This window comes from Candidozyma auris, chromosome 2, assembly GCF_003013715.1.
Source record: "Candidozyma auris chromosome 2, complete sequence".
NCBI lineage: Eukaryota > Fungi > Ascomycota > Pichiomycetes > Serinales > Metschnikowiaceae > Candidozyma > Candidozyma auris.
In genome coordinates, this window is record NC_072813.1 from 1,151,417 (window position 1) to 1,168,920 (window position 17,504).

At 45.4% G+C, this 17,504-nt stretch overlaps 8 protein-coding genes across 8 annotated transcripts; 4 read left to right on the top strand and 4 right to left on the bottom strand. All coding sequences in view use genetic code 12, as the record gives it.

Moving 5' to 3' along the window:
* Window positions 1–869: 869 nt before the first annotated feature.
* On the top strand, window positions 870–2,843 carry GSG1 (Gsg1p; the record flags this gene model as incomplete). Its single annotated transcript, XM_029035529.2, has 1 exon — window positions 870–2,843. One exon carries the CDS (start codon window positions 870–872, stop codon window positions 2,841–2,843), a length of 1,974 nt encoding a protein of 657 aa, XP_028890771.1.
* Window positions 2,844–2,937: 94 nt separating this feature from the next.
* On the bottom strand, window positions 2,938–4,095 carry CJI96_0001999 (uncharacterized protein; the record flags this gene model as incomplete). The annotated part of the gene is made up of 1 exon (XM_029035528.2): window positions 2,938–4,095. The coding sequence occupies one exon, from the start codon at window positions 4,093–4,095 to the stop codon at window positions 2,938–2,940; it is 1,158 nt and encodes a 385-aa protein (XP_028890770.2).
* Window positions 4,096–4,269: 174 nt separating this feature from the next.
* On the top strand, window positions 4,270–4,695 carry CJI96_0002000 (uncharacterized protein; the record flags this gene model as incomplete). The annotated part of the gene is made up of 1 exon (XM_029035527.2): window positions 4,270–4,695. One exon carries the CDS (start codon window positions 4,270–4,272, stop codon window positions 4,693–4,695), a length of 426 nt encoding a protein of 141 aa, XP_028890769.2.
* Window positions 4,696–4,755: 60 nt separating this feature from the next.
* Window positions 4,756–7,467, bottom strand: CDC54 (MCM DNA helicase complex subunit MCM4; the record flags this gene model as incomplete). Its single annotated transcript, XM_029035526.2, has 1 exon — window positions 4,756–7,467. One exon carries the CDS (start codon window positions 7,465–7,467, stop codon window positions 4,756–4,758), a length of 2,712 nt encoding a protein of 903 aa, XP_028890768.2.
* Window positions 7,468–8,878: 1,411 nt separating this feature from the next.
* MDH1-3 (malate dehydrogenase) lies at window positions 8,879–9,910 on the top strand (the record flags this gene model as incomplete). The annotated part of the gene is made up of 1 exon (XM_029035525.2): window positions 8,879–9,910. The coding sequence occupies one exon, from the start codon at window positions 8,879–8,881 to the stop codon at window positions 9,908–9,910; it is 1,032 nt and encodes a 343-aa protein (XP_028890767.1).
* A 51-nt stretch (window positions 9,911–9,961) lies between these two features.
* CJI96_0002003 (uncharacterized protein) lies at window positions 9,962–11,635 on the bottom strand (the record flags this gene model as incomplete). Its single annotated transcript, XM_029035524.2, has 1 exon — window positions 9,962–11,635. One exon carries the CDS (start codon window positions 11,633–11,635, stop codon window positions 9,962–9,964), a length of 1,674 nt encoding a protein of 557 aa, XP_028890766.2.
* A 1,809-nt stretch (window positions 11,636–13,444) lies between these two features.
* On the top strand, window positions 13,445–14,674 carry CJI96_0002004 (uncharacterized protein; the record flags this gene model as incomplete). The annotated part of the gene is made up of 1 exon (XM_029035523.2): window positions 13,445–14,674. The coding sequence occupies one exon, from the start codon at window positions 13,445–13,447 to the stop codon at window positions 14,672–14,674; it is 1,230 nt and encodes a 409-aa protein (XP_028890765.1).
* Window positions 14,675–14,793: 119 nt separating this feature from the next.
* Window positions 14,794–17,376, bottom strand: HIS4 (trifunctional histidinol dehydrogenase/phosphoribosyl-AMP cyclohydrolase/phosphoribosyl-ATP diphosphatase; the record flags this gene model as incomplete). The annotated part of the gene is made up of 1 exon (XM_029035522.2): window positions 14,794–17,376. One exon carries the CDS (start codon window positions 17,374–17,376, stop codon window positions 14,794–14,796), a length of 2,583 nt encoding a protein of 860 aa, XP_028890764.2.
* Window positions 17,377–17,504: the final 128 nt, after the last annotated feature.

Genomic DNA, 17,504 nt, shown 5'->3' on the forward strand with positions numbered 1-17,504 from the left:
TAGAGCTTTAGGGAATTTTAGTGTAAGGAGGAATCAGGTGAGGTTACACCACTTTGCGACCATATTCATAGTGTTAACTGGCTGTGAGATATGTGCAAAGGGGAGAGCGCAGTGGTGAATTCATTCTGCTTACTCCTTTCATAACACTTTATCGTAGAACTCTTCATCTTGCAAGCTTAAGCATCCACATTTGTTCTCGAACAAGGAATCATATTTGCCTTGTGGTTGATTTCATTGTGGCTAGGGATATAGGGTACATTGTCGCCTCACGTTAAAGATGTGTGAAGCTTTTTATTCTTTTTTTTTCAGTCCTTACCTAACTATACACATAAATAAGCTTGGGAAAATATTGGCAGCAACGAAGTTATGTATTGTATCGATTTAATTTGAATGTTTTTTTTATATTTAGTAGTAAATTTAATTGTGAAAGTCAGGTGTAGTTTGCAAAATCTCGCAACATATCTCGTGAAGGTGCATAATGAAAATAATTGAAAAACCTTTGAAAAATCGAACATCTCCTCAATTTCAACGCCATGTAACATCACTACCACTTGGAAGCATCTCCGAGGTTTGGTAGCATTTCATTCCCTATTTCCTCGTTCTCCGAAAAGACGGAGGTGATAGTGTCGAAGATCGACATTACCATTAGGGACAACCGAGAAGTACATATCATTACTTCGATGGATTCATACACTTTTGATATAGTAATTAAAAGATACTTTGATTTACATTTTTTTTCGATCATAAGTCCAAGATATGCTCTTTTTCGCTTGTCAACCTTGTCGGAGTCTGCTACTCCAAAGTGGGTACTGTATGGGCGCCTATACGCATATCTAAGATTCACTTTGTAGGAGGTTCTTTACTATCTAATGCCATTCCCACTTGGAACCGATCCTACCACGGTTCGCCAGCTTTTGCTCCAGCATACCTTCCTGCCGCTAGTATCGGTGCAATCTACCCACAGTGCAGATGTGCTTTTCCAACGACAATGCCTCAACGACCTGATCTCTGTGCTTCAGGTGCTTAAGCCATATGGCAATAATGCAAAATACTCCGTGCCAAACCAGAGATTCAAAATAACAAATTCTGCGCTAATATCGAGGGCTTATAGTCTGTTTCCGGTTCGCTTTGAGGCATCGTTCCCGGAGTTGATGCTGATTCAAAACTCAGACAACACTTCCCCAGAAAAGCTAAAAAGTCTCTTCAGCATAACAAGCTTGGAGCATCTACTCAAAAGCTCAACACAGACTTCGTCTATCTCATCAAGACCTCACGAAAAACTATACTTGGAGTTTTTCCGCATGGTTATTTCTTCAAATCGCATTGTTCTGTTTGACACTTTGAACCACCCAGTGGCTCAAATTTTCGTGATTGACTACCACACAGACTCTTTGGAAGCAGTGAGAAAGCTCATTGTGGAGTTTCGTAACTACAACTTTCCCAAGTACTTCCAGATGTCTGACCTTTTGATGCATGTGTTCATCGTATACGACTCTCAAATGGTCCTGGAACAAGACGTGCATGCATATCAAAGTAAACTCCAAGGTAACCTCTCTGTTACATCCACCGCAGTACCTCTACTGATGGTAGCCTCGAACGATAACAACTACGTGAAATTATTCAAACTTGAAAGCGCAACAATAGAGGAAGAAGTTCAAAGCATAAGCTTGCAGCATTCGAAAGAATTGAAAGAAGAAGATGTTTACCTTAAGCTCCCCAAGGCCTTGGACACTGTTCTCAAGAGTCGCTGTCACGAATTTGTCAGTCGATATTTGATCCCTCACATGGAAGCCAAAATCAGGCTTTGGGGTGATCAGATTCTTGCACCAAAAAAATCCATAACAGGTAGATTTTTCTCCGTCTCAAGAAAACTTTTCAACAATAACAGCTCGAGTGACCTTAGTCAAGGACAGCAAACGCTGTTTAACCATCAAGGAAACTATTATTACCGTTCAAGTACTGAACAATCCATAAGAAAGCTAGCTGATTGGTCCCTCATACTCAAGGATTTTAAGTACGCCTATTCAGCTTACGATCTTATCAAGAAAGATTACATTAACGACAAAGCATGGGTCTATGTTGCGTCTACACAAGGAATGTGCATTATTTCACTTCTACTAACACAAACACAGCCGCTTTCGTCAGACACGCCACCTCAAGCACCCGACAAGAACACTTTACGCAAGATTCGTCACGACATAATAGAACCATATACTGACAACTTATCTTACACTTTCAAATCTCGTCTCAACGTCAAGACGTATGCTATACGAGCTTACCTAATTGTTGCTGAGCTTCTACTTAGTATGGGAATTATGTTTAGTATCCCATGGTGGTTCGGAGACCTCATTGAGAGTTACTACTTGAAGTGTATGGGTGAGTTTGATATTCATTTGGCATCATCACTGAAGAGCCCTCAAGTAATTCGAGCATTGCTTTATGAGAGATTAGGATACACCGCCAGTCATAATCATTTCATTCCAGGCGAGTTTAAGTTTCTTCTCGACGACGGAAAGAGTCATGTTCCTAAACGGGAGTTCAAAGAGGATACTTTAGTCATGGAGGAAGAGAAGGATCACGAAATTACCGAGGAAGAAATGTATAGTAACGAACGCAAACTATACCCCACCAGAGCCAATGCTCTTGTTGGCCTAACAAGATTTCGAAAGAGTTCAGCGTGGTATCTTTTGGCAATGAGAGAATGGCTTGAGCTAAAAGACAAGGCATACGTAAGAACGCTTATGGAGAATGTCTCTGAGTGCTTCGAAGTTCCAGAACTAACAGACAACTGGTATGATAGGCCTGAGTGTCTACTAGGTATTTTGAAATTGAAACTGAGGTAAGGTCGATTATATATATACAACGAGGCGGAAATCACTTTGGGCCTCTTTATAGAAGATAATAATCCACCATGCAAATCTTGTCACGTCAAACACGCTATTCTAATTGCCTTATGGCAAGTTTTCTTCTCTTATCCATAGTCATGTTGATGTTTTCATTTTTATCATCTTTCGATACCAATCCCAAGAAGTTTTTCAACTTGCTTCCGGCGTTTGGCATCAATGCAACATTCTCAGCTCCTTTGAGACGAGACAAGCTAAAAAGCTTAGAATTGATTCCCCCAACATGCGGGTCGCCCATATCATCCTCATCATGGCCGATGAAGTCTTTGGCGTTTAGGATCCCATGACGAACAGAAAAGTCAAACACTGCATTACTCACCATCTTCACGACGGAGCCAATATAACCAGGGAAAAATGTGCATAATGCAAACAGATTGGATCTGTCGCCTTTTGGCTGGTTTTCATCGAATTTGAGGTTTGTTGGAGATGCCACAGGAGATGCCTCGAGGTTCTTGCTCTTGATTGAGATTGGTATCAAATATGATTGTCTCTCATTTGCTCCTTCTTTTAAGAACCTCAAGTACACCCATGATACAAAGAAAGAGACGAACGCCTCACAATGCATGATATGCCAATCTGATATGACGAGACTAGCGACTAGCAAGAACAGACACCAGCAGAAGGGAATAAATGTAACTTTGATGCGAATAAGATTTTTATACAAGATGACATAGTGGTTGGCTATGCGCTGTTTCACGGCCACCAAGCAGCTCATGACAATGGATGTGGTGGAAGTGACCACCGGAGGCACCAGCTCCACATGGAATAAGGCGTTTTTGGCAGCATACCAAAAGTAGAGCGCCATGTTTGTTGAAAGCGTAGTGATAACAATGAACTTCAAAAACGCCTTGGGACCCCACTTAGCCTCCAAGTACCAACCAAGGTAGAAAACACTTGCGGTGGCCAAGGTGAGACCAATGAAGCTCTCCTCTATGAATGACGCCGTGAGAAGCACCCACGGTCTGGTAGCCACAGGAGATCGAGTGGGAATGAATGTGAGAAATGGAACGTATAGATCATGCGGATGAGGCACTTCTTCACTCCCGCCAGCGGCAATGTTGTCATTATCATCTGCCAGCCTATGGGCAGCCACTATGAGCAGGAAGTACGTATAGTACTTGAGCAGGAAGTTTAGAAGCGATAGCAGCACTACCGACACTGTGACGATAGACGCCACTTTTGGCGGGTTCATGGTGCAGATTGACGCTGAAAATGATTTTAGGGTAAAGATGGATGAACCACTAGTTAGTAGAACACGCAACATCGCTCAACTATGTGTGTAGTAGAAAACGCGAAACACAATCGACAGATCTACATCTCAAGAGCACACATGCCTATGCTAGGGCTACTTCGAAGAGTGCCTGCCATGCAGGCTCGTACAAGACTATATTCCACAGTGCAGCCTCGGGAAAAGCCGAAATGGAGATATCTTCTTCTGGGGTCGATGCTTAAGTCGGTGGTGCTCACGTTGGTATTTGGGTCTGCAGTGATAGACGCAGCCAGAGGCCGCAAGGAGCTTGAGGCCCTCAAGGCAGCTTACGAAGCCAAGTTTCAGATTTTAGAGGACGTTACTAGGAAGATTAGGGCAAGAGAACCTGTGGATGTGGCTCAGGAGATAAGGATAGCTAATGCTATTACTAGGCATAAGTATAACTCCGTAACAGACGTTGAGATCGATGAGCAGTTTGAAGAATTTCTAAAAATGGCAGAGGAGAATACTACAGATTCAGAGCCAAGTGCCTCTTCTACTCAACCGCCACAGGAAGCTATTCTGTCATCAAAATTTCTCTAACTTGTGTATATATACCCAATTCATTAAAACATTCAAGAAACGAACCCCACACCGCACTACCTAGACAACTGCCAACTTTCTTATGCTTCTTCTGTGCGTGTCGCCAGCCTCGACAACTTTGCCCTCCTGCTGTAATCTCCTGATGCACTCGTTCACGTCATGGTTTTCGATTCTTACACTCAGCTTTTCATTTAGCTTGGCCACGAGCTCGGTGAATCGAAGTTGCTGATTGGGACAGTCATCAAGCATAGCAAGCAATTCGTGAGCCAAGTCCTCCTGCATTCTTCTCTGAGCCGACGTTGTACCGGTTTGAACCATGTCCATATCAATTCTACCTGTGATGGGATCAGTGGCATAGTCCTTGATAGCAGACTTGATCAAACGAACAGCTTCCTTGACGTCAATGAGATCAACTGTGGGACTCAATCTCATCTTTGCATGGGCCTCAGCCAAACGTACCATGGACTCCAATTGTCTTGTGGTGGCAGTGATTCTCTTCTCAGAGGATCTGGCATCATCTCCAAGCTTCCTCATGTCAACATACGCTCTGACCAACTCCGCTTTACTTTCGGCAGTTATTTGAGGATTAACGTTCTCCTTCGCATATTGAATGTAGATACTCAAGGTCTCAACTGGAAGCACCGTCTTTGCAGACACTGTGTCAGGGACATCCTCCAAGTACATATCTGTGATGTGGCGAGCCAATTGTCTATCAATAGATTCATCTACCTTGTCCAAAATCAAGTACACAAGGTCAAAACGGGACAACAACGGAGGTGGCAAATCAATGTTGCTGGTGACAGGCAAGTTGGGGTCGTAACGAGAGTTAATTGGATTTGCGGATGCTAAAATAGACGTTCTGGCATTCAATGTGGTGATGATTCCAGCCTTTGCGATCGAAATGGTCTGTTGCTCCATCACTTCGTGCAAGACAGATCTCGTGGCATCACTCATCTTATCGAACTCATCGATACAACAGACACCACCATCAGAAAGGACAAGAGCACCGGACTCCAAAACAAGTTGTTTGGTGTCAATATCTCTGGTGATGTAGGCCGTCAAACCGACTGCGGAAGAACCCTTGCCGGACGTGTAGATTCCCCTTGGAGCGATCTTATGGACGTATTGCAAGAGTTGAGATTTCGAAGTGGAAGGATCACCGCAGAGCAAGATATTGATATCACCTCTGTATCTTCCACCTTTACGAAATGTCTTGTTGGCACCACCAAAAAGTTGAAGCAAAATACCTTTCTTGACATCGTCCATCTCATAAATAGAGGGAGCCAATGAACGAGCCAACACCTCATACAAGTCGTCTCTTTGAGAGATTTCTTTAACATGAGCGATGTCCTCGGCACTCAATCTCCTCACTTCCTCAACTTCATTGGTATCGGTTGCTCTCTGCAGCATCGTCGATGGATCAACACCCAATCTTTTGTTGTCGATCTTCTTGATGTGGACAACATCCAAATATGTCTTGTAAAGGTTCTTGACAGCTCTTTGACGAGCATTGACACGAACGGGCAACGAACGGAAGATACCACAGACCTCAATACGGTCACCAGCACGACAGGAGTCCACGAGCTCATCGTAGACACACAAATTGATCGAGTGAGGCGTTTGACCGTCTGGGACCAAGTCCGGAGTTTCCTGCAACTTGATTACTTGTTTATCAGCAAAAGAAGAGCGGTTGTGGATCAAAGCCATGGAGTTCAGTTGACCACAGACCAGCCTTGGGCATTTCGTTGGTTCAGAAATGACACCACGGTCAATTTCTACCGCCATAGTGTGGTCACAAGCACTACACTTGAAGAAAGCCACCTTCATGTCGGGAATAATGGCACTGGCCCGCAACACCAATCCCTTGACGCTGACTAGCTTATCGATATCGTTGGGGTTCAAGTCACGCATACCACGGCGCACAGCATTGATGTTGTAAGGACGGATGGTGTAGATGTTTGTCTCGATGTCGTCGATGGAAGCGGGCTCATTGGTGGTCAGGTCCAGGAACAACGAAACAAGGCAGTCTTTCACAGTTTGATCCATAATGGGAATCACTTCTTGAGGGTAGTTGATAAGCTGGTGGTAGAGTCTCCGTGTTTGCTTGTAGGCAAGCAAGTTGGCGGCGTCCAAGTTCAAGTTGGTGGTACCCAAGTCTCTCATATTGTTGAGCTGTTGGACGTAGTAAAGCTCCGAGTCTTCAGGCTCAACGTCCTCGCCGTCCATGTGTTTTCTCCCCTTCATCTTAAACAGCATTAAGAAATCTCTGAACGCATTGGAGCACTCCTGGATCGACACGTTGGTACCCCAGATCACCCTCACTGGCTCTGCAGACTCTCCCTCAGACCCTAATTGGGACGAACCAAACTGGCTACCTCCGTCGCTTCTCAACTGGTTGCCCCTTTCACTCGAGAGCTGTCCATTGTCGAACATTCTACGTCTCATGGGCGAAGCGGACGCGTCTCCAGACAAGTCCGACCTCGCAGGTCTTCTGTGAATTCTCTCCACGTCCGAAGTGTAGTTGTCTGAACGAGCTCTTGTGGTCGAGGCATCTGAACCATGATGACGGCTCAGCGACAAATCGTATGAAAATGGCGACGAAACCTGTCTGGGCTTATCTGACGAGGTGTCAGCGAAAAGAAGCGGTGAAGATGCCTCTGGGATCTGTGTTTGCGATTGTGACTGAGAATTGGAATTTGAATGAGATCCTGAATTGTGCTCAGGGGTGTGCACTGAGTCGCCGTTTGAAGGTCTCACAGGAGAGGACGACATGGCAATTTAAAAGCAAATGGTGGTAGTTTTTTGGAGTTGATGAAGTTGGTAGTGGAAAAAGCGTGTAGTGGTGCGAAATGCCTTTTTTCTTTTTTTTGGAACGCGACGCGCGTAATTAATCCTAATCCGGCAGTGTCCCCTCTAATGGCTGCGAAAAGAGAGAGGTCTTCGTTGACTATCAGATGAGGATAGCAACACATATACGGTAAGATCTGCTGAAAATGGTCACGAAAAGATTCCAAGCTTCTCTTAGTACTGCAATGGTTTGTGGCGGTTGCTGTCACTTACATTACTAAGAGCGTTGGGCCCTACGAGACGAGTAAACATAGCAAGAACTATGAACTTATATGCTGTGCCTGATTGCAAAATTTGTCATGTACTTGATTGCGTAGAGCAGAGCTTATTATGATTGTTGAAATCATGTCGTAATGTGAGGGACCTTCAAAATTGGTTTGTTAATGATGGTCTTCTACTAAGCACTGGATGGTGGAAAGCAACAACGTTTGATACCAAGTCACCTCAATAGCGATGTATCTTTTCTCGTGAATAGTCAAGAATAACTTCTTCTTTCTCTTTGGAGGTTCCAGCACCCTTTTGATTGAGTGATTTGTTAACGCTACTGCAATTTTTCAGATACATCTAACTTGAGGTAGATCTCTCATGGAACTGAAACTTGGACTTATATTTCTGCCTCAACTTGCTAGAATTACTTCCGACGGCGGTTGAATCTGCCTACCCAGTCAGGACGCTTCGCATCTCCCCAACTTTGATACACCAAGCATTATAGCAACCAAAAAATTCACTTTAGGTACTCGGGACTTTACCATAACTTATGTATCCTCCAGATACGGCCCATGTACTTTCTTACCTATCAGGTACATGCCACACTACTTACAAATCACTAGCAACCCGAACACTAAGATCTCAGGGGACTTCACAACCTTTTATGATACAATCATCGAGCCCAAATCAAAGAGAATGTCGAAGATCTCACTGCAAGGTAGACTTTCCCTCCCACCACATTTTCACACATTGTCATTTTTCGCAGCCATGCCAACTCGAGCAACTCATAGGTGTCATTAACCAATAAGTTAACAAATTGGACAGTCACAGTTCACCAACAAATCCTAAACACAGGTTGTGATCCTTCCCACTTCTGTCGAATGTGAAGACAGACACTTTTCCAGAAATATCCCGGTAATACTATGGCTCCTTGTTTCCTCGCTCTTCCCTCGGTTCGGCTGGTGAGGGGAGGGACCCGGGGCTATACCATGTGACGTGCGAAGCCGGGCCCCCATACGCTTTATATAGCGGCCGAGGTTACCCCAGATGTCAAGACGTTTAATAGACACCTGTTGATTAATTGAATCACAAATTTTCCAAATATCATAATTTCTAAACTCACACTACAATGGTCAAGGTAACTGTCTGCGGAGCCGCTGGTGGCATTGGTCAACCCCTTTCGCTTTTGCTCAAATTGAACGCTAGAGTGTCCCATTTGTCCCTATACGATATCGTCAACGCCAGAGGCGTGGCCGCCGACTTGAGCCATATCAACACTCCTGCTACCGTTTCAGGACACCAGCCTGCAAACAAGGAGGATAAGACGGCGTTGGTTGAGGCCTTGCAAGGTTCGGACGTGGTGATCATTCCTGCCGGTGTACCTAGAAAGCCAGGAATGACCAGAGCTGACTTGTTTAACATCAATGCTTCTATTGTGCGTGATTTGGTGGCCAATATTGGCAGAACTTGTCCCAACGCTGCGATTTTGATTATTTCCAACCCTGTCAACGCTACTGTCCCTATCGCTGCAGAGGTGTTGAAGAAATTGGGCGTCTTCAACCCTAGGAAGCTATTTGGTGTGACCACTCTTGATTCCGTGAGAGCAGAGACTTTCTTGGGTGGCCTCATTGGCGAAAAACCAGAGACTTTGAGGGGTAAGATTTCTGTCATCGGTGGCCACTCTGGTGACACTATTGTGCCCTTGACTCACATAGACCCTAAGATTGCTGCAAAGGTCGACAAGCTTTCTCCTCTGCAATACAAGGAATTCGTTCACCGTGTTCAGTTTGGTGGTGATGAGGTTGTCAAGGCCAAGAACGGTGCTGGCTCTGCTACATTGTCAATGGCGTACGCTGGTTACAGATTTGCTGAGAACATATTGGACTCTATTTCTGGGCCCGGATTTTCATCCAAGGTGCCAGACTCCGCTTACGTATACTTGCCAGGTTTGCGTGATGGCGCTGACTTGCAAGCCAAATTAAATGATGTCAGTTTCTTCTCCGTTCCAGTCCACTTGTTGAACGGTGAAATCCTGGCATTCGAGGACCCATTGAAGCTCAAGGTCACCTCTGAGGAACAAGAGTTTGTTAAGGTGGCTTTGAAGGGATTGAGTCTGTCTATAGCTCAGGGCACCAACTTTGTGGCTGGCTCCAAGATTTAGTGCTAATATCTTATTACATTTAGTTCATGATTCTGATTCTCTTAAACATACTTAGTGGGCCATTCCCATTTCTCTCTGCTTCTCCACCAATTTCCAGTAAAAAGTGCCAGTCTTTGTTCTCCAATACTTACCTGTAAGCATCATCACAAAGAATGTACCAATACAGAACAAGCAGATAAATGCAGCGGCAATAAAGGTATTCTGCAACCCCGTATTCTTTACCCACGGCGTGATACCATAGCTTACAGCAAAACTCATAAGGTTTCTGATGACAACAACAGCAGCAATGACCTCACCCGACATCTCATGGTAGCAGTCAATGGCATATGTCACCGCATTTACACAACCAAGAACACACAAACCAGCTGTGAGTCCAAAGCCGAAAACGACGCCAAACCAGTGGATTCCATGATAGGCACCGACACCCCAAAGTATGAGGGCAGAAGGGCCCAAGATCATGTATAAAAGCAATGCCCAAAGTCGGTCTTCAGCCTCAGTTCTTCCCCCTCTCTTTCTGGCAATACTTACCTTCAACCAGTCGACAGTCCAGCCAGCGTAAAAGTAGAGAATGCAGGTGAAAATACAGGGAAACAAGTAGGCAAGACCACACATAGCACTTGAGAAGTTGTATGGTGGTGCTGCAAGCACCATGGCTTCAGTGGCATTCATGACAGTGTACCAGATAAGAGTAGCACCGTACAAGAAGCCTGACCAAAGAACGATGGGTAAACGGTACATGCAAGCAATGTTTTTAATATATTGCCACATCATGAACTTCTTTTTGAAACCTGAAGTGACAGAAAGCTTTTGCACAAATGACTTTGGAGGACCGTAGCTAGGTGGCTCATCCACAGATATCAATTCGGCTTGATTTCCGATATTTGAGAGGACATTAGCCATCTCTTTGTCTGAGCTCAGGGAGTGTGTTCTGACTGTGACCACAGTGTGAGCCTTCTCCCACTGACCGCCTGAAGTAACCACCGCCAAAGGCTCGCCGTTGCTATCTTTGGTGACCCTAAGTTTCCTGTCATAAGCTGTCTCTTCCATGAAAAAGAAAAGAAATACGAAGCTTATCGAGGCAAAAATTATCGACCAGAAAATCACCCAACGCCAGCCTCCCACAGATAGCTCGGCAGAATTTTGATTGATAAATCCTGCCACCAACGGAGCTATATAGTTAGAGGCATACAATGAAACAGCATAGACGCCCATGTAGGTACCTCTTTCGTGCTCAAAATACAACTCTGAAATCGAGAGCTCAGGTAATGCCTCGATAGGTGAAGTGCAAAGGCCAGCAAGAATCTTCGATGCAATCCATTGGCCATTGGAGGAGCACCAGGGCTGCCACAAATTGAAGAAAGCTCCGGAAAGAACAGAAAACAAGTACACGGGTCTCTTGCCGATTTGCAACGCCAACGGCTGAAAGAAGATATTTCCAAGACCCATGAACAAAAAAGCATAGCCTGTACCCGCATTGAGGTCCCCCACACTGATGCCAGTGGCTTTCGAGATCTCAGGCAAAATCGAATAAATACACGTTCCCGGCACACCAAGAGCAAAAACATAGATCACAATACAGAGCATATGTAGATTTTTTCTTCCCCGAGACCAGTTCAACGGATCATTTGGGTCATCTGAGGGAGTAGGAATAAGGATGACATCGTTCTTGCTTTTGGTCTGATCAACCAAGAAACCTGTACCAGGCACCACACTATAGTCTATCATATTTAATTAAATTAAAAACCTATACAAATGCCCATTGCAAACACAATCTATCTTATATGTATTTTTCCGAAATCTCACCGTTGATATCTAGTAACGGTTCTTATCGGGCGGATACTGCGCCCAATTAGGGAAGTGTTGACGGCTACCGCAAGCGAGACGCACGTCTAACAAACGAAAGACAGGCTCGAAAAGTTTATTTGGATAGACCCCTTGAGATTCAACAATCACCCCTGAATAATTCAATTGCGCCCGCAATGAGCCCAAGAAGATTTCTGGTGCCTGTGCCCCATTCGTAGAAAGTAGGAGTTTGAGAAAAGTATATTGCCTACTTCTTGAGTTACAAAAACGTCAACCTTCTACCATCGAGATTACACTCAAGTCTGACGTTATGATACTGCCTCTATAACACAAGATTCGGCTATCCAGCCCTGCACTCAGCCGATGTGACTTTCCTGTTTTGTAAAGATTAGGATACAGGTGACTTGATAGTGTCGTAGGTTGAAGATTTCTAGTTGCTTGTATAGTGCAAGATCAGACAGCTTCTGCCGAGCTACTGACTGTATCCGCCAATAAGGTAGATAATGATTATTAATGTGTTTGAAAGGAGAAGCTGGCAATGCCTATATGAGGGTGGTAAAGAAGGCAATCGCTTCTGAGAAAGGAACATGATGATTTTACCTTCGATTCATGTCTGAGAAGCAGTATTTGCTAGATCCTTACCAATATCCTCTTCTCCGCTCTGTTGGTTTCTTTGCCTTTTTGGTTAGCTATGTCAGCAAGACCATTGTAGTATCAGGACAATAATGTCGCAGTTGGAGGGGTACACTTAGGTACTTCGAAATTTTAAGAAACTCGAGATTCGAAAGCATAGTTTGTCTCTTATTAGGAATTGTTGTCACAGGCCGCCATTGCACGGCCTCAAAAACTATTCTTGGTGACCTTTCGGCTCCGGATTATTGATAGCGACACCGGTATGCTCAATCAGCAAAACAAAATAAGCACTTGTAATCTACAGCAGCAAGAGCCAGGTCCACATTGGGTGAAGGCAGCTCTGCAACAAATACCTTGAATTACTCTACCCATCCAGGACTTATTTGGGAAAAAAAAAATGCCTTGAATGCCCACAGAGCTTTCGCTCATAAGCCTTGCAAGTCACCATTGTGACCCTCTGACTCGGTGGTCCCTGTGCACTAAACTTACTCGACGAATCTAAGAGAATGTCGAGGAACTTTTAAACAACAATCTTGAAGATCAAAGCTGAAACTTCTTGGTGTTGCTGCTTACTCTGTTGCAAACTACGTCCATCGCTCTTTAAGCAAGTACTAATCCGTGAAGTGGTAGCGAGAAGCAGCTTCAAGCTAAGTCATCACAATAAACCCCAAAAACCTTTTGTAAATAGGTAAACAGAACATAGCACACTCGAGTCCCAAAAGAAAAACCTAGAGATGGTCCCAACATAGTTCGCCCAAAGTACCTTAATTGGTTCTCGCTTAGCAGTACGCAAGCCGAACTAGTGGGCAGTATTTTTCAGAGAGGGGAAGCTGCAAAAGCACTTGAAACGAACCGACTCTAGAATCTCGAGGAAACTGGACTTACGATACTGACAAATCAAGGAGACACAAGTATATTAAATAATATTTGGTTATTTCCCTGCTTCGGTTTTCCCCCGCCTCGATTTCCTTTGGGCGTTACCTCCGCAGTCTACCCCGGATTTTGCGACTCTATACTATATTCTTCACGTGGATTTTCCAGTAACCCAAAAAGACGTCCACCTACTTCTTCTTCTTCAACTGAACATCTTCTCATCCAATGCATACGTTGGACGCTTTGCTCGAGGAGCTTGTGCTTCCTCACGATGGGAACTCGCTCCCGGACATTAACGGGCTTGTGGCTGGCTTCACCGACTCAAAAAGAACTAAGTACCTTGCTGCTAAGGGAGTCAAGAGATTTGACAAGATGGACCCGGTGACCACAGATACGAGACTTGCGTTCTTCTCTTGTACAAAAACAATCACGGCAATGGCTGTTTTGCAATTATACGAAAAGGGCCAGATCGACTTGGACGCCCCAGCAAAAAAGTATCTTCCTATGATAGGCGAAATTGGGCTTATCGACCCGGGCCAGGTTGATGACGACACTGGAGAATTTATAAAACCCCCTAGAAAGCCCAAAAACGATGTAACAGTGCGCCACTTGCTCCTCCACACGGCTGGGTTTGCCTATGTGTTTACCGACCCAGACTACTTTAACATTGTAATGAACAAACACCGGGAACATACTGGGGCTACTCCTTCTTTGCGCATGTTTTCTACAGACGTGATGCCTTTGGTGTTTGAGCCAGGCACCCTGTGGCGCTATGGCCATTCGCTGGACTGGCTTGGTTTAGTGGTTGAAGCCGTTACCGGTATGAAGTTCTCTCAGTACCTTCAGAAGAACATATTTGATCCAGCAGGGCTTTCATCGTTCACATTTAGAATCGATAACGAAGACCAGTTAATTCCCATTAGTATGAGAAAAGACGATGGGACATTGCGTGTGTTGCGGAAGAAACCGGTACCACACCAACCATCAATTGACATGGGCGGCCAGGGCTGCTTCGGAACTGTGGGCGACTTCTTGCAATTTATGAGGATCTGGCTCAATAAGGGCCTCTGTGTGGAGACAGGTGCTCAAATCTTGAAAAAGGAAACTGTGGAATATGCCATACAAGCCCATTTGCCCGAAGGTATACATGTCGAGCTCGATACTGCCATGACAGGCGAAGCACCTTCAGACTTCCTTCCTGATAACTTCACCCTTACTGGCTGCGCATATAATATGAACAACTTACCAACTGGTAGGCCCAGAGGCTCTATATACTGGGCAGGCTTGGCAAGCTTGTACTTCTGGATTGACTTCGAAAACGACGTTGCTGGCTTTTACGGTTGTCAAATCCTTCCATACTTAGACTCCCCTTGTCTTGTGGGTTACATTAGATATGAAAATGCTGTTTATGATATGTTGCGAAAGGAAAGAGAAGCCATCAAAGGTAAACTTTGAGGAGTACAGGTGACAACTAAATTCTTTGCAGAAGTGTCCTTTAGTAGACACGGTTATAGGCATTTTAAGTAAACGCTATGAACTTTTTTTTTGAATTATTTACTCCGCTCTATCAGCATTTAGTGCAATCCTAGCTTGTCCATTCTGACTTGAACAGCGTTCCTGTGAGCTTCCAATCCCTCAACAGCCGCTAATGTCATAACAGCCTTGCCTATGCTCTTTAGGCCCTCTTCGGTGACATTTTGCGATGTGATATGCTTCTGGAATGTGCCAGTGTTCACTCCAGAGTACTGTCTCGCGTAACCATAAGTTGGTAAGGTGTGATTGGTACCACTGGAGTAGTCACCACAAGATTCGGGAGATAACCCACCAATGAAAACAGAACCGGCATTTTCGATCTTGTGAGGCACGTAAGAGTCAGCGTTGTTGATTTGTAAAATCAAATGCTCAGGAGCGTACTGATTGCTCAACTTAAACGCTTCTTCGTAGCCATCAACGAGCAATGTGTAAGAATGCGCCAAACACTTAGCAACGATTTCTTTTCTAGGAAGCGCTTCTGCCTGTCTCGAAACAGCTTCTTTGAACAGAGCAATCTTCTCTTTACTGAGGCCCACACCTATGAGAATGACTTGAGAGTCCACACCGTGCTCAGCCTGTGACAACAAGTCAGAAGCCACGAAGTCGGCATCAGCGTCCTCGTCAGCGATGACAAGAACTTCCGATGGACCAGCGGGCATATCTATAGAACACAAGGCCTGAGTATCATTCTGAACATGCATTTTGGCGGCGGTAACGAACTGATTACCAGGACCCAAGATCTTGTCACACTTCACGACACTCTCAGTACCATATGCCAAAGCCGTGACTGCCTGAGCACCGCCAGCCATTAAAATGGCAGAAGCACCCAATTTGTGAGCGACGTAGACGACTTCAGGTGTCAACTTGCCAGTAGCACGCAGCGGAGGCGAGGCAAGGATGATATTCTTGCATCCAGCTACCTTGGCAGGAGTTCCCAACATCATGGCGGTTGAAGGCAACACGGCAGTTCCTCCCGGTACGTACAAGCCAACATTCTCGATTGGTTTGGCAAAACGAGAACAGAATACACCAGGGGAGGTTTCGACGGTCATGACCTCCTCCTTTGGAAGCTGGGCCCTGTGGAATTTCTCTATATTTTGCATAGACAAGTCAATTGCCTGCTTCATGTCCTCAGAGATATCCATGAGTTCCGCTGGAAATGGGGCTTTGAGGACAGGCTCCTTCAACTCCACGCCATCAAATTTCGCCGTGAGCTCCAATAAGGCTTTGTCACCATTCTTCTGGACGTTCTCGACAATTGGGAGCACCAACTTCATTATATCGGATGTTTTTTGATTTGGTCGAGTCAAGGCTCTCTTGACATCCTCGTCGCTCGCTGTGGAGGCTCTAATGATCTCCATCTTGTACTTTGACGGCGTAGCTTCTTTGCCGTCATTTATCTTCTTCTTTTTTTGAGCAGGCTCGTCGCTGTATTGCGGTTTGGCGTCCCCTTTTCTTCTAGTGACACGCATCGACTTGATGTCCAAGTTTCTCTCGATATCAGCCAAGCTCACGCCGTGTTTCACGGCCCAAGTTAAGGCAAAATAAAATAAGTCAGCAGCTTCCCAAGCAACTTCACTTTTATCGTTTTTCTGGCCGGCATCAATGAGTTCGTCTAACTCCTCCTTCATCTTGGCGATGAGTAGCTTATCGTCGTTGAACAATCTCTTGGTGTACAGCCCCTCAGGAGCGTTCTCCTTTCTCTGAGCCAAAGTAACATCCAACTTCGGCAATCCCGACCCGTTGGATTCTGCAGACTCTCTAAGCTCGCCATCTTGGAAACAGGTGTAGTTCGATTCCAAGTGGCAGAAACCGTAGCCGGCACGAGGCTCCACCACAAATTTCACAACATCGTTGTCGCAGTCCTTCTCTAACTTGACAAGCTTTTGTGTTGCTCCAGACGTCTTGCCCTTATACCAAAGCTCATGAGGTCTTTTTCTCGACTGGTAGACGCCCTGACCCTCGCCAATGGCTGCTTTGATAGACGCTTGCGACGAGTACACCACCCCAAGAGCAGTGTACGAGGGAGCTGGGGTCGTCACTAGCGTTGTATAGAGCCCATCGGGCCTATCAGTGGTCAATGTCGACACAAACACCGAAGAAATCGAAATCTTGTCTTCGGATGGTTCACCAGCCAAAGTCAACTTCCCAGTTGGAAGCACAACGGTGTAACCCACAGAGACCAACGCCTGGGCCTCTTCCTGAGTGACAGCACCTCTGAAGAAAACATCACGGTTGCCGTTCTTGGTGAAACTGGCCACCTTATCTTGTGGTACCTCCTCAGTGACCACCAACGAAGCCAGAGAATCCAAGAGCTCCTTTGGAGCAGTAGAATTGGTGAACACGGCCATTCTCGCAGCAGGAACTCCAGCGCCAGCAAATGTCCAGAACTGAGCTGCATCAACAAATACTTGCGACACGCCAACATTAAGAAAGGCAATTACCTGGTCGACAGAGATCTTGGAAGACGTCGTATCGACAGATACATGCACTGAGGAAGGAAACTTCGAAAGAAGGTGTTTTTCCGGCTCAACGCTCAGAACAGGCACGAGCACTTTGCCCGTGACGGCAAACGTGGCAGCGTCCTGTGGAGAATCCACTAGCGGGAGCACGGGGAATGTCATGGTGGTATTGCTTGATAAGTTGGTACAGGCCGTTGAAGTTTTTCACCGCCAGGGCCCGTTAGATAAGCGATATTATGCGCGACTTCTGAGTCATACTGGGGAAGTAAGATGAGAAGAGGGAGGTAACA